Source organism: Leuciscus leuciscus, assembly GCF_965113295.1.
Source record: "Leuciscus leuciscus genome assembly, chromosome: 10".
Lineage (NCBI taxonomy): Eukaryota > Metazoa > Chordata > Actinopteri > Cypriniformes > Leuciscidae > Leuciscus > Leuciscus leuciscus.
In genome coordinates this window covers 36,784,826-36,801,077 of record NC_138734.1, presented here as the reverse complement: position 1 = coordinate 36,801,077, position 16,252 = coordinate 36,784,826, and the positions used below count along the sequence as shown (strand labels likewise).

The 16,252-nt window shown below is 36.9% G+C and overlaps 1 protein-coding gene across 1 annotated transcript in view; it reads left to right on the top strand.

Annotated features, from left to right (window-relative positions):
• The window catches only part of nrn1la (neuritin 1-like a), a 30,603-nt gene extending 15,538 nt beyond the window's left edge, over window positions 1-15,065 (top strand). Inside the window, exons 2-3 of the mRNA XM_082182659.1 lie at window positions 7,355-7,505; window positions 12,197-15,065. Of these exons, the coding sequence (XP_082038785.1) occupies window positions 7,355-7,505; window positions 12,197-12,458 (413 nt within the window). The 3' untranslated portion in view covers window positions 12,459-15,065. The remainder of the gene's footprint in view (window positions 1-7,354; window positions 7,506-12,196) is intronic.
• The last annotated feature ends 1,187 nt before the right edge of the window (window positions 15,066-16,252 follow it).

Here is a 16,252-nt window from a genome sequence, read left to right as displayed (position 1 = left end):
CAATGTGATGCTAACAGCAGGTGAAGTTCTGCTACAAGATGGTGGCACGCGGCCGGCTTCAACTTCCGGTCGACTTCCTTCCCGCTTGACTACACCACGGTCGCTCGACTTCAACGTCACCATCACTAAGCTTCCGACAACTCTTTCAGTTTTTATCTAAAAACATTTCCCCAGAATGTTTGAGTTAGACTAGTTTATAAGAGCACAATTATGAGTATAATGAGGCTGTAAAAGTGGACTGAGTTTACATGTTCGGCATGATGACATTTAATCTCCTCGACGGCCTCTGTAGCAACATCCTTTTACAAGACACATAACAGCTTTAAAAAATCACGAGCTTGTGTTCACCAAGGACGATGGAACCAGAAGTGCTAAAATGCTAACTCGCTTCCACGTTTTGGCCTACAAAGTGATGTCATACCTGCATCTCTCTATTCGCCACTGGTTCCTTCGAGATTCAATGGGGTTTTAAAATGTTTATTTTTATTTTTATGTGTAAGCATAACTTGACTATACATTGACGTTTTGTTCTACAACGTAAATTACACACACACACCCATACAGAAAACGTGAATTTTGAATCAGTTATGTTCATTTTTGAAAATGTAGGTTTTTAATGAGTAACTAGATTAGACAGCTTTGGGGTGTGAGTGTGTGCAATGTATGTTACAGAACAAAACATTAAAGAATCATCGAGTTAGGTTTACCACAGGCTTTATTATTCTATTAATTGAAAAAGCCTATTATAAAACCCCATAGGAAAGTCTCGAAGGAACCAGCGGCGAATTAGACTTCCAGGTTCTGAAGTCATACCTGCTACACTCTGAGGACTTCCCATTTCTCATAAAATTACAATGATTATTAAAACATTATACTTAAAATATTATAATAATAGTCATTGTGCTGGATGCGAACGGCCCTACAGGGGTTATTTACAGCTTTTGCGAGAAGGGGATTGAGATACTGTATATTTAAACTGTTGTGTGGACGGGACAGTCACACCTAAAATAAAATAAGGTTGTTAACTGTGTGAATGTAACTTTGGAGATCACACCCCGCTAGCAGCTCTGGTCCATTCTGGCATCGACCACCTTCCTTTTTTTATAGTGGAATATCACTTGGAAATTAGTTACATTGCAGAAGTAAAATGAATTGAAATGCTTTTAAAAGCAATACAACTAAAGTCAAATGCAGACCAGAAGATTTCCTATTTTTTTCCAAAGTCAGATTTTTTTGACAGATTAATTGAAATGCTTCTCTGGTGGTTTAACAGACTAAAGTTGTATTTGATGTGGAAATTATTTTAATTGGGTCTTTACTGCTAAGCTCTTCCAGCAAGCCCAAACCTGAATCTAATTTATACTGCATTTAAGGGAGAGTCTCGGTGAAGGAGCTCCTCCATCTGTGTAGGTTTATCTGTGACCTTGTTCTGGACAGATAGCAGCTGTCAAATTAATGCCAGTGGAAGTATGATATCTCTGTTTCAAGCCTTTTTTTAAAGCATCTAGGAGTCTCTCACCTTTATCACATGAAATCAATGAACCCTTGTATCTTCTCCATTCCACGAGAGATAATAAAGAGATAAAATCGAAAGCAGATCTCGTCTCATTTGGTCAGTTACTCCTTCTCCCTTCCACTTTTTAAAGTGACACATGACTGCACGTGTGAGAGATTGTGTTATTGTGGCAGTCGCATCACCTTCTCTTGATCAAAGCCAGTGTTAGCGATGGGAAAGACGTCTGCCTTCCTTTCTCTCATCCCTCCCCGACTTTCTCTCGTCTCCAAATGAAACCACAGTCCCATGGGGCCTGCGAAATTTTGAAAACTCTTCTGGGAATTGCGCATGTTTATATGTGTTACATCTCTCTGAGCATTTGAGGGCATGTGCGTGAGAAAAACATCCATTAGAGCAAAATGAAAAGGTTCCTTTTAAGATGCGTCTCTCCACCATTTGCTTGCAAGGATAGCTTTTATTTCTTTTAGGTTGTGCAGCTGCTCTTATGCCACACAAAGAGTAAAATGAAGTGAGCTTTGGTGTTGTAGTGGATATAACTCAATGCTGCAGCTACTGAACTGGTTTGTACTAACAAGCAGAAAACTCGTCTAGCACCTCTTTTTGAGCTCCATTTTGTTCCAATTAGTCCTCCTCACCTGGAGGATGACCTGGGCTATGAAAGCCGCCTCATAGTGCGGGTTATGTCACCGAGTCAGGCTTGATTTTACATCCTCATTAAAGAAGATTTGTACTCTCTTTCCCTCTTAACTCTTAACATCTCCTAACGTCTCTTAACGTCATGCGTTACAAAAATCCAATAGCAAAATGTTCCTGTCTCAATTTACATTGCATATCTATGCAGCACATCCTGCATTTCCCCCCCCCTCGGTTTCATGAAAGAAATTAACAGCTGGCAAATGCACTTCTTCTCATCCCCCGCATCCTCCCTCCATTCAGTGTTCTGGGAGTGAAGGTGTGAATGGAAAACCGCATAGGTTAACCAATCACTTGGAAAGGGGACTTTGCTGGCATGAGCTAATTATCAGAATTTGTTTGTGCTATTGCAGGCGGCTTCTCTGGAAGCCCTGCTTTAGAGTTAGCTCGGGGAATAGAGGCTCTCCTCGCCTTTCGCACGCTATGCTGTCACCGCTAGGCTTATTAGCCTGTCGCCCCTAACGATGCGACGCAATAGAGGGCCACAGTTACCATAGAAAAAGTTGCCATAGTGCAGCAAAAAAGAAAAACTGCCCCCACTCCCTCTCGTTTCAAACAAAGTAACAGTTCAATATTCTTTCTTTCTGCAGAGTTGTGTATTCTGCATGTGCCTAACGTGGCCCATTGAAACATTGTGAATATGTATGTTTTATTCTAGGTGCCTCTATTCAATTTGTACCAAACTGAAAGGTTTGCTTTCGTATCGCAAAAGCATTGTTTTTCATGCACTCCACAATTTTGAGATTTTGGGCTTTTTTTACTCAACAAGTCTTCTTTCAGACCAGTGGAAAGAAAACCTCCAAAATACACAAGTGTTTATTGTATCACACTTTTTTTTTTTTTTGCATTTGCAGACAGAAATGGCCACTTCAGCAGCACTTACATACACTCAATTTTCTAGTTTTATTCCTATTTTGAATGAGTGGTTTCCTCATAGATCATTCTCGGCCTGATTTATTAAATTCCTAAAAATGTTTTTTTGGCTGTTGACAGTATTTTCAGTATTTATAGTGATAATAAGATAATAAAATCTCCTCTGTAAAAACCTTTAACTCTAATATCAACTAAATGAGACCAGAATTTTGACTAATAATTATCTAATGTTCTGATTTCTGTTCTGAAAATGTATGGAAAGTAGTGCATATTTAATTTAGATAATGTCTCGTTTGCATATAAACATAACATTTCATAACTTAACCATACCTTAAATTACATAGAAGCTTCAGACAATACAAGTGTATTGTATATTCTCCAAAAAGGTATATATAACCACCCATACACTGCATATAATGAAGTGTCTGTCTTGTGCTGCCAGTGCTTTTGAGTGAGCTCTGCTTCCTGCAGGCACTGAGGTAAAGTCTTAATGAGTTCTAGCCAATGTGGTCTCTTACATCACACAAAGAATCAGTATTACCAGTCTTCCAGAACTTTGTCCTGATACCTCTAGTACTGTAAGAGTCTTTTTTCTTTTCTTTTTAGGGCAAATATATAAATATGTGTGTCTTTGATGTGTGCCCCCCCCCCCACATCAAAAAATAAAAATTCTGATTCTGATTCTTACAGAAGTATCACTCCCATTATACAGCACAAGCTGATTGGTTCCTGTTGCATATGCAGCCAATGAGCTTGCTGCTCAACATTTAAATAGTTGGTCAATGTTTGTTGTATAGAAGTTTGCAGTACACTTTCTAATTCTAATTCTTTCTAAGGCTAATTTCATATATGATATTTGTGCAGCAGCAGCAAACCTTACATGCTCACAGCCGTGTGTTGTGTATGAATTGGCAGTAGTATGTCTCTACACTTGCTCTGTAGCAGCAGCAGCAATAACAGCGTTGTAGCAGATCTATTCCACCGAGAGATGTCATGTTCGAAATATGCATGTTTTGATGTTCATGTATTGAGTTTTCCACATGGACTTGACATGGAAATTGCACATATACCCTAAATGAGAATACTTTGGCAACTTGCCTGCATGTCTACTCACACCACTGAACCTTATTTACATGCACCGCCGTGTTTGTGCATGCAAATCTTCAGAAACCGACAAATAAAAATGGTTTTCATCTATTTTGATGTGCTCCCCATGGGATGTCTGCGAGAGCCACGTGTTGCAAAGCTCAGCAGCAAATGTGCCTGCTCAGCATTGGTCTGGATAAAGCTTGCATATTCAACCTCATGAATAGGAGATGGGCATGTTTGTGGCCTACAGCTCCATCATCACTTGCCCATCTTATGCTCCAGAGGTCATCTGAATTCAGCATCTTTAAGTCTATAATGAAATTAAAGCTTTGAAGTCTGTCAAAGTAGATAGATAGATATATTGTGTCCCACTAGGGACAGGAAATTATGCAACTGTTTTGCTCTAAGCGCTCCATGATTCTCAACGTACCACATTATTTATTATGACGTTTTTGTTTCAAGGTTTCATAACATGCTCCTTAAATGATGATGTTAAAATGCTTCATCATGAATTGTGTAATGGTCTGAGTACATGTATTGTAATCTATTGTGATTTCTACAACTAGAGTGAACTATTCATATTGCATGAAGTGTATTGTGCTTTAAAACACAGTGTTAATCTTATTCTCTTATGAATAACAGAGTATATTAAATGAATTTTGCAGCTTTAGAGAGACCTTAAACATTTCTTGTAATTGCATATTTATACAAATACAATATAATACTGCCGTTATTTCTTTTATATTATTAATTTATTTTAGAGCATATTTGATATGAATGTAATTATTAATATAAAAATTACTTTATTTCGTATTGATATATTTTATAATTTTAAATTATTAATATTAGCATGTTCCATTATTAAATTTGATTGCGTATACATTATAAAGTCTGGGCACAGTGTTAGACCAAATGCTTCCTATTTGTCTATTGATTTCATTCCTTTTTTTTAAGTTTGGTCTTTCTCAGTTTCTCTTTTCTTTCTCATTCGCTCTCTGCAACCCCCTCTCAAGCAAGTGCCCTGTTTTATATAATTTATTTATTCAAGAACCCCATGGACTCCCCGTGGATCTCTGGCACCACAGATTAAAAATTAATGTTGTGGTTCAAATAAGCCCTGTGTCTGCCGCCTAGGTCACAACAGCTCGCTGAGCTGAATGGGTAAGGCCAGATCACGCTGTGTGTGGGTGGACAGCACTCAGATATATCAGAGCTTGTGGATTACACAACATCAGTAATAACATTACTAATGCAGGCAGTGGTTCAGACTACTCGTCAATCCGCTTGAGTGTCGGCCAGAGATACAAATACAGAGATATGTAATTGAACGCTGTACGCTCTTGATCCGATGAGACTTTTGGGGCATATCCACTTCTTAGGTGATTTCTTTTTCCTCACAGGCTGCTCCGTTTTGTTGTTTGTATGTGGTGTGGTCTTTACTGCATGGTAATGTTTCTGGAATGGTTCATCATTAGTTAACGTTTGTTAATGCATTAAATAACATTAACTGACAATAAGCAGGACATTTGTTACATTATTTATTAATCTCTGTCAGTGTTAAAGCGTTTTTCTTGTTAACCAATTAATTAATAATGTTAACAAATGGAACCTTCTTGTAAAGTGTTACCGATTTATATATATATATGTATATGTGGCTGTCTGGAATACTTGATTCTGATTGGTCAGTCGCATCAATCATGGGTTTGATTTTTCCTTATACTCACCGTAACTGTATATTCAAATTCAGTCGGTTTACTAATATATATATATATAGTTATAATGTTTTTATCTTTTTTGACTTTTTTGTACATTGCAATGGACTTTTTAGTGTAAGCTTTCAGATAATATACAGGGGACAGTATAAATAATTTACACTCAAATCGATACGTTATGTCCACATGTTTTATTTATTTGGGTAGTAACCTTGTAAGCGGGATAAACTTTTTTTTATTTTTAGATAGTGGCCGGCTTTCTTTACATTTATCACTGTATTGATAGTGGTATTGAGTCTTGTATTATTGAGTGACAGTTATCTGAATTTCCCCTTGGCATTATTAAAAGTACTTCAATATTTTGGATTTCTTCAGTCATTTCCATTTACATGCAGTGCCTCAGTTCTTTGCCTTCTCCTTTTCTAATGTATGACTTGGTTTTCTCTCCTTCTCCATATCTTCATTAAATGTTGATGGGGATGAGTGAAACCAATAATCCTCAGACCTCACTGCAAAAAAACATGGCTGAAAATCAATAGGTTTGCAGCAGTGTGAGAAGAGAAAGAGAGAGAAAACTCTCTCCTATCAAATATTAATCATTCATTTCCCCAAGGGAATTAGGAGAGTGCTGGTGATTTGCTGTCTGACCCAATTAAGATCCTCCTGCATATCTCACTTAGGTTCACTATGACTTCCATCTTTGGTTTTATTGTCAATAGGTATATGCTATATAGATTGAGAGACAACAAAGAGCAATGGATGCTGGGAGAAAACTGGCACATGCACAGAGAAGCAAACTTTGGTACCTTTAAAAAAGGGTAAGCCATCGTCTTTTTGACGCTTTAACTGGAGCTCCTAACACATGAAAGCTCAGAGCAATTCAATTGAATTTTTTCCCCATATCCTCAAGGTTAGAGATGTATTATCCTGTGTTCTGTTCTAACAAGGAAGCATAGACAATTTACAAATAATCGAGAAACCCTCAAATCGAGCAGTGGTAGCACTGAAGTGTTTTTCCTCAGGTCTGTAAAGGATGTAGTGAAAGCCATTCAATGTCACCATTGCTGGTCTGTTGATGAACTTGTCTATTTCTTTAGGAGAAATCTATTTTGCATTTGAGCTTTTGGAAAAAAAATGAACCATAACAGGCTTGAAGGCTTGGCAACCTGAAATGAGAAAATACGTTTCTTTTTATTCTTGGGCTGTTACATCTTGAAGGTTATTGTTTTGTGCATTATGCTCAGATTCCCCACGCTAACATTGCTGAATTTATTTTTAAGTTTAAGTTTAAATGCATTTTGAATGAATTAAAAATGAATACGAATTTTGCAGCCTGACACATTTCTGTAGGTGCAGACTCTTTCTATTCTTTACAAATGTTTTATCTAGTCTTCATCTCCTCAAGTATTTAAATGAGGGACAAAACGGTGACTGATATTGTTATATGGTTGTGTGTCTCTATTTGTTCTAGTGCTTGTTCCCAGTCCATGTTCTGCTGCTGCCACAACGAAGTGCAGCTCCATCTATAAAGGGTTTGCCCAGTGTCTGCTTGCCCTGGGAGACAGTCTCTCTGTCAGTACCCAAAAAGATGAGGATACGCAGGAGATCGACTCCATTTGCAAGTAAGGAAAACCCCTGCTCCAACACAAACATAAGCATGAATGTTCTGTACATTTGAAAGAAATTAATACATTTTTCAGCAATTAAGCAATAAATTGATCAATTGTGACAGTAAACACTTTTTAATTGTTAAAACACTGTTTATTTAAAATGACTGTTCTTCATATTCATCAAAGAATTTCAATTAAAGTGTATCATGGTTCCCACAAAAATATTAAGCACCACAACAGTTTTTAACATTGATAATTGATCACGTGACACTGAAGTCTTGAATAAGGATTCTGAAAATGCAGCTTTTAATCACAGAAATTAATTATAATTTAAAATATATTCAAATAGAAATCAGTTTTCAATATTAGTGTTTTTACTGTATTTTTGACCAAGTAAATCCAGCTTTGTTAAGCATAAAAATCCTGTTAGTCTTTTGTAATATCCCGTTAAATAAAAAAAATTAAAAAGTCTTAATGACATCAACTGCTATGAAGTGACATCATTTTGGTGGTTAAACAACACCACATGATTTAGTATTAATAATTGATTTGATAAATTATGTGATATTTTGTGGTTTCATAAATTGTACTCTCAAAGCTCTTAATTTCCATCATATTAGATTCCATTCTGTTAATTTCTTCCCATTGTGTAAATGTAAATGAAGTTATAATTGATGACATGTGAGTCTCTGAGCTTTTCCAGAGCATTTTTCTGAAAGTCTGGCATACCTATATATATATATATATATATGTACTGTATATGTGTGTGTGTGTGTGTGTGTGTGTGTGTGTGTGTGTGTGTGTGTGTGTGTGTGTGTGTGTGTGTGTGTGTGTGTGTGTGTGTGTGTGTGTGTGTGTGTGTGTGTGTGTGTGTGTATGGAGAGAGAGAGAGAGAGAGAGAACTAAGAGGAAACATAATTAATACAATTAAAATCCATCAAATGTGAAGTGTCACACAGGGAATTCGATTTGTTGAAGATGATTTGTTCTTTTTTATATAAAAAAAAAAAATGGTACAACAGTATTTTACTGTAAAATGACACGAAATATAAAGTTAGATATATCACCATTTTTCTCTGTATATGGCACAAGAACTCTTATTCTAACTATTTTTTAAAAGTGACTAAGGTCAAAAGGTCAAGCTGAACAGAAATGACCTAGCAGCACATTAACTTTTCTGTATATCGCCACATAAAATGGCTCACGCTCAGAGCACAGGAGTATTTGCTGTACGCCGTTCATTGTGTTGTCCCAGGGAGAATGTGATATAAAGTATCCCAGTTCACTGATATGACACCTCATTCATTCTCTAACTCCCTGCATTGCCTTTCATCTCATTTTCTGTTGCTCCCTTCCACGCTCTTCTCCATTTCTTCCTCTGCTCACTCATCTTTCTCCTCCCTGGATATTCAAATTAAAGACTCTCTCTCTCTATTTCCCTGTCTGTCTCTTTCCGTCTGCCCCTCTATAGATCATGCATCTATGATATGACTTTATACTGTGTCACACCCTGTAGCTGCAGGAACTCTTTAAGTATTCATTGTGTAGCAGCATGATGTTGTTGAAGAACAGCCTCCTGTATATCCTCCAGTCAGACTCAATCCGTTACACTTCGCACGTTTACGCCGCTTACCGAATGAATGGTGATCTATGCGACAGCATTATATGGTCCTGCATTCAGCATTCAAGGCATACACAAGCAGGAAATGAGGAGAGTGCTTTCTTTAACACAGCTATTTAAGTGTTATTCCTCCAGGTACCAATTAATCCTGCCACTGAGCTCAGTGATCGCGTGCACACACACATGCATAAACACAGGTACGCACGCACACATTCACACGCAGGTTCGCAGGAAGTGTGTCTGATCATTTGTCAGGGGATCTTTCGCTACAGTAACATTCTTCCACCACCAGGCTTAGGCCAACAGTGCTCCTGTCTCAGAGATCTGAGAGGGACGTTTAAGAAAAGAATCGGTGGTGAAGGACAGACTTCCACTATGAAGTGCACACAATGCATCACTGTTTAATATACAGTACTGTGCAAAAGTCTTAGGCATGTTAACACCCCCCCCCCCCCAAAAAAGGTTTTAAGTCAGTTATTTATATCGTTTGCTGCAGTGTGTCAGTAGGAAATATCAGTTTACATTTCCAAACATTCTTTTTGCCATTAATTGTAATAATCCAGTGAGATTTCTGTATGCACAAGGAATCTGACAACAGCCGGGATTATCTGATCTCACCATCATCGAGTCCGTCTGTGATTACATGAAGAAACAGAAAAAACTGAGACAAACTAAATCCAGAAGAACTGCGGGAACGTCTCCGAGATGCTTGAAGAAACCTTCCTGCAAAGCTACAGTACTGTGTAAAGCACTGGCACTTGTGTTAAAATGCTGTAAAGTGAGAATGCTTTCAAAAATAAAATCACAAATTGAATTTATTTATGATTTAACTTCTATTAACTAATTAAATCCAATATATGGTGTAACGACCCTTTCCGTTTAAAACGGCTTTTGTCCAGGTACACTTGGGCATAGTTTTTCAGGTAGCTTTGCAGGAAGGTTTCTTCAAGCATCTCTGAGACGTTTTTTCTGTTTCTTCATGTAATCACAGACGGACTCGATGATGGCGAGATCAGATCATACCGGCTGTTGTCAGACTCCTTGTGCATACACAAATCTCAATGGATTATTACAATTAATGGCAAAAAGAATGTTTGGAAATGTAAACTGATATTTCCTACTGACACACTACAGCTAAAGATATAAATAACTGACTTAAAACAGTTATTGGGGGGGGGATATTAACATGCCTAAGACTTTTGCACAGTACTAACAGTCTCGCTCTATTTAAGTGCTGGGGTTTTAACATAAAAGGGTGTTTCTTCACTGGGAACATTTATGTGCCTGGGGTTGAGTTTTATCAAAACGTGACAGATTTTTTATTTATTATTATATGAAGGTCACATTTATACTTGTGAAACTCTTGGGAACTTTTACTTTTTGTCTTTGTAACAGATTTTTTTTATTTTTTTATCAAGGTCACATTTAAGCTTGTGGAACTCTTGGGAACTTTTAGTTTTTGTCTTTATAACAGATTTTTTATTATTATTATTATTATCATATGAATGTCACATTTAAATTTGTGAAACTCTTGGGAACTTTTACTTTTCGTCTTTATCATTTATTTCTGCTACTTTTCAAATGATTTTTTTTTTCCTGTGTAGAATGTTTTACTCTTGTTTTAGAGTAACTCCAGACTTTCAATGTTAAAATATATTTTTAAAAAATCATTAAAATATTATTAATATGAAAAAAAATCACATTTTAAAACCTATGATAATTTAGTTAACAGTAAAATAATCATAAATCAGTTTAGAATTTATTTAGGTGATACTGTTATTTATGAACAACAGCTGTTACTGTTCTTCAGTTGTTCTGTTATTTCTACCATAATCAATAATTTTGACAGAAAGGTTTATCAAAAATTAGTGTGCTTGGTTACCAAGGAGACAACAGTGAAGAGCATGCCTAAGATGAAATATGAGATGTGCACAGAAAATAATGAAAAATCTTGGTAACCATCACTTGTGAACAGAATATTTGTATTAATCTTAGATTAAGCTGTAATTTTGTCTAATTATGAAAAAAAGTTAATTGTGTTTTTAGGGTACATAATATGTAAAAAATTGCATTTTCATCACAGAATGATATTGTTGAAAAAAACAAAGAAGATAGAAAAAAAGTTTGATTATATTGCGTATTCTTGCATCAACCTGTTTTACCTGCTCATCACTATTGCTCTAAAAATCTCTAAAGATTCAACAAATCCTTGCTTACTAAAACTAAACATCAGTTCAGTATACTATTGCATGCAATTTATTAAGTATGGGCATTCATATATCTTGATCATTCTAGAGTCTTGGTCATTTTAGAGTACAGATCAACCAAAAATGTTACTTTGCAGAGTTTTTTTCATCTAAATTCGTAAGCTTGACACTAAGTAGGTTTATGACAGATTAAAAAGCCTGTATCTTACTGTAGTGCTATTTGTCCTTTATTTTACATTATAGTTACATGAGGGATGTTTCTAGACTGGATAAACCCAGCCTGATCTGCCGGCGATTGGATTTCGCCCTGCAGTTCAGGCTGGAAACCTGTACATATATCTCTGCTGCTTCCTTTACAAATTTGCGGGAACCAATCACAAACTGGCTTATCCACCTGGCGCGTGATTGGCGGGTTTAATCCAATCCAATTCCAGAGCCGTTACGGCTCTGTCCAATTCCTTTTAACCTTTCGACGATGCTCAATGGCTTCTTTTTAGCAAACAACTCGCTCGAGTGGGTGTAAATACCACTTACTTTCATGTTTTTTTGTGCATAACCTGCAAAAATCACTCGATTCCATTGATGCTTCCGCAAACCGCAGATCAACACGTTTGGTTACACATTTCCTGCCTGGAGTTTTCTGCAAAGTACGTCACCCGGATCGTTGGTCTGATTGGTTGAAGGACTATCCAATTGCGTACAGAGTCATTTTGCCCGTTGATCACGCCTCTTGTGCAGTAGAAAATACAGAGCAGACTCCAGACTAATGTTCAATCTTAAAAGATTGAGCTTGGTCTGGTGATAGCCAGACTAGGATGTTTCAGGTTTCAGTTTATTATTCCGAACATTTAACCTTACGCTTGTGTCTGTTGCAGATCCTGGGATGAATTTCATGACTGTGCAAATATGGCCATGGCCGGCTGTCCCGAGGAAGCTGCTACGGTGTGGGAGTCTCTGAGACAAGAGTCCAAAAAGATGCAGTTTTCTGGAAACCTGTATGAGATGTGCTCCAGTCGTAGCCAATCCCAGAGCCCCGATGAGACCAATCAGGAATCGTTAAAGGGACGCGCTAGTCATAAAAGTCTGACCTTTCTGACCTTCTGTTTGCCTGTGCTACTACTGTTTCCATGGATATAAACGCATCTCAAGACTCACCTCAGAGTTCAAATATCCAGCACATATAGACAACGACACTGACTGCTTTTGTTCGGACATTTTCATACAGATCTCACGTAGTACGATAAGATTCATTTTATGCTTCAAATGAGGCCGTTCGGAACAAAAAGTATGTCATTTCCACACAAAGGACAGGTTTTCAGGTCCAAACGCTTACTTTTATTATTTATTTATTGTCTAATTATGACCAAAAAAAAAATCTTAAAGCCAGGGTAGGCAATGCTTTTCAAAAACACTTTTTGTTATACTTGGTTGAACCTCTCTTCACATCCTGATAGCAATCAATAATAGAAGTGGTCTAAATGTTAAAACATGTGTATATATATATCTTCTGTAGAAGTTTTAGGACCAAAACATTTCCAAATGCGGTCTGAATGCAATGATAGGATGTTCCACTTTTCTTTCAGCCTATGGGTGCGTCTCAATCAGCTTCCTAGTTCAGTAGCCATTTTAAGGGGTTTCTCATTCGCAGAATCCATCCAGTGCACTGAAACGTTCGCTCCCTAAAAAGTCCCACAATGCACCGTTAAAACCAGGGAGCATCGATTCTCAATATGTTCCCTTGACTGAAGTTCTGAAGCTTAGATCACACGAGACAACTCACTCCACATAACGACACGCTATAGATGTTTTCTAAAATACAAACCATTATTTTATTATATTTCAGCATAAACATACATCGCTAGACAGGTAATGAACACAATCTAGCTATCATTTATAATTTATTTACGGCTGAAATGTTGCATGTATATGTAACAAGCAAAGTATTTTATCATAATGTACTTTAAAGGGATAGTTCACTTTGAAATTAATTTTTGGTATGTTTTAGCTTACCTCAAGGGCATCCAAGATGTAGGTGTCTTTTTTTCCGCAGTAGTTTCAATTTTGATATTTTTAGGTCAAACCGTTCTTGTCTGTCAGTCATATAATGCAGGTCTATGGTCACTGTCTCAAAGAGTACATTTATTCATTTAGTCCCAAGCGGGACTAAAGCGGGATTCATTTTTATCCAAAGCGACTTACAATTGCTATATATGTCAGAGGTCGCACGCCTCTGGAGCAACTAGGGGTTAAGTGTCTTGCTCAGGGACACATTGGTGTCTCACAGTGGATTCGAACCCGGGTCTCTCACACCAAAGGCATGTGTCTTATCCACTGCGCCACTACCACCCCAGTATGCACAGAGTCCAAATTAAAACAATTCCCCATCGTCCAAATTAAACAATTCCCCATCGTAAGTACACATTGATGGCCTAAGACACGAAACGAGCGGTTTGTGTGAGAAAACGAACAGTATTTATATCGTTGTTACCTCTTGTACACAGCCACGTCCAAGTGATCTGAGAGCGCGGGCGGGTATAGATATATACACTAGATGTCGCCTTGGCTACGGTTTCGTTCCAATGAACTGCACTAGCCAATGCGACTTCTAGTGAATCGACCAAAGCTAAAACATACCAAAATTTTATTTAAAAAAGTGAACTATCCCTTTAAAGTACATTGCGAGTAATGTCAGAAAGATATCAGCTCTGCTGTTGTTCAGAAATATCATTATGGATGTTGCACAATGAGGATGTTGTCACGTCGCCGGAAATAGAGTCATCAGTGTTTAAATGTGTAGTGAGCCAGCGTCCTTACTGTCCTCACCAGTGCCTGAATTTGTACACAATTTACTGATTGATAAGATCGGGATCTATAGGGAGCTGATTGAGATGCACCCTATGTATTTGCATATTTGTATCTTGCTAATGCTAGCCTCAGAAATTGCCTACCTTACCTTTAAAATAGCAAACTTAATATTAAGCACAGTCATGGCACAATTCAAATGTCCATAAGGATGACCAAAATGCACCTCAAATGACTCCAGGCCTGATGAGGACAAATCGAAGATGGCGAAAGACATTTCCAAACATTCAAACCTTCATCTAAGAGGAAATAAAATGAAGGTATTCTGCAATACATTATTACATTTGTAAGATATGAGTATCAAAGCAATGTAAAGAGCCCTAGAAAAGTTATTATTTCACTCTGTTGTGTAATCTTCTTTTATAGGATCTTAAAAGGATTAAGTTTAAGGATTACACCAAATAAAAGTAAATTCAAGCAACACTGCTCACCTAGGCTTTGCCTGGGAACAGTCTGTAGTCTGAATGCCTTTGGGTGACGGTTTAAACCCAATTTATTATTGACGGGTTCAGTTTAACAAAAAGCACAGCATTATGCTTCAAGGTGTTTTTGTACCAGTCTGTATCTGTATGGAACTGCTGTTTATTTGATGTTGGTCAGAGTACTGTGTATATATTGTTCAGTCTTACATTATACATTCCTCATGGCTACTTTTTGATTTTTCAGGTATATGTATTTGTTATGTCACTTAATGATGGATTAGCTTTAAAAAAAACACTTCATGATGGTAATATATTGTAAATATGACCGATATGCTGTAAAGAAGAGCTTAGTCGAATGAATATATTATATGAAGCGCATTATCCTTAAGTGCATAATGAACAGATGAGGTAAATCAATGGAGGTGAACCTGTTAACATCAATAAGATCAAATGAATATCAGCATACAGTGTATTTCTGTGTATACATGACTTTGTGTGTAAAGCGATGGAGGTTTTTCCCCGGATCAGCTTTCATTACCTTCACTCAACTCTGTGCTCATGCTCCGCTCAGCGGATTCCTCAGTCAGTGTGATTTATGTTTAATTTTTAGGCTTAATTGGCAATCAATCATGTTTGCCAATGCAGTGAACTTATTAAGGAGGGCAAAAGCCATTTCTGTAGTCTGAGAAAAAAAAAAAAAACATTTTAATAGGGGAGGATTGTCATTGTCTCAAATTTGGCCTTTGTGTAGTAAACTGCTTTTCATTGTAGTACAATCTAATGAAAATGTCTAAATAATATAGTAAGGGCTAATATGTACAGATTTTATGTGTACATCACTCCTTGCTAGTTCTCATTAATGCCTCCCTTATTTATAATCTTTGGCCGTTATATCTAAAAAATTTGGAGGCAGATATAATTTGCTTGGCAGATGCATTTTATGAATCGCATGTTAAAAAAAGAAGTGTTTTCTCCTTTTATTTTAAAATCTGATTATATATTGCTGAGCGCTCACTCATTTTAAGCTGTGCCCTGCTTATACAAAAAAAAAAAAAGATTAAAAAAACTATGAATTGTCTTTTTAAAAAATGATCTCACATTGTTGAAGGTCTCTGAAAGAGAAATGTTTCTGTCTGTCTACACAATTATTTGCTACATACTAGTATATTCTATACATTATATAAATAAAACTATTGCTATTACATAATTAAAAGGTGCTGGTCAACTTGAAAGTAACTGAAAGTAAATGTCCCCTGCTTTACACTGTAAGACAAGTACTTTTTACAAGTATATCTGAGGGCAGAATGTGTGTAAATCTCTCGTTCTCACTTTGGATGGCATTTTTTATTCCTTTGCCTCTTCCAGATATTAATATTTCATGTGTCACAGATGCCTCTGTAAACACAGACACACCTTCAGTTAGCAAGATAGAGATTACCTCCCAACACAGCTGAATCCTGCTTAGAACATACATATAAATGCTCTCAGCAGTGCTATGAGAACAACCATTTTTATGGGAATAGCTTTTCTCTTGAAATCATGAATTCTGTATTCTAAGTTGTACAGAGAACATGGAAAATCAGTGTAATTCAGTTTATTGGTGGTTCAATATCCTTTTGCCCTGTGTTGTTGTAAGGCTGCTAGAAT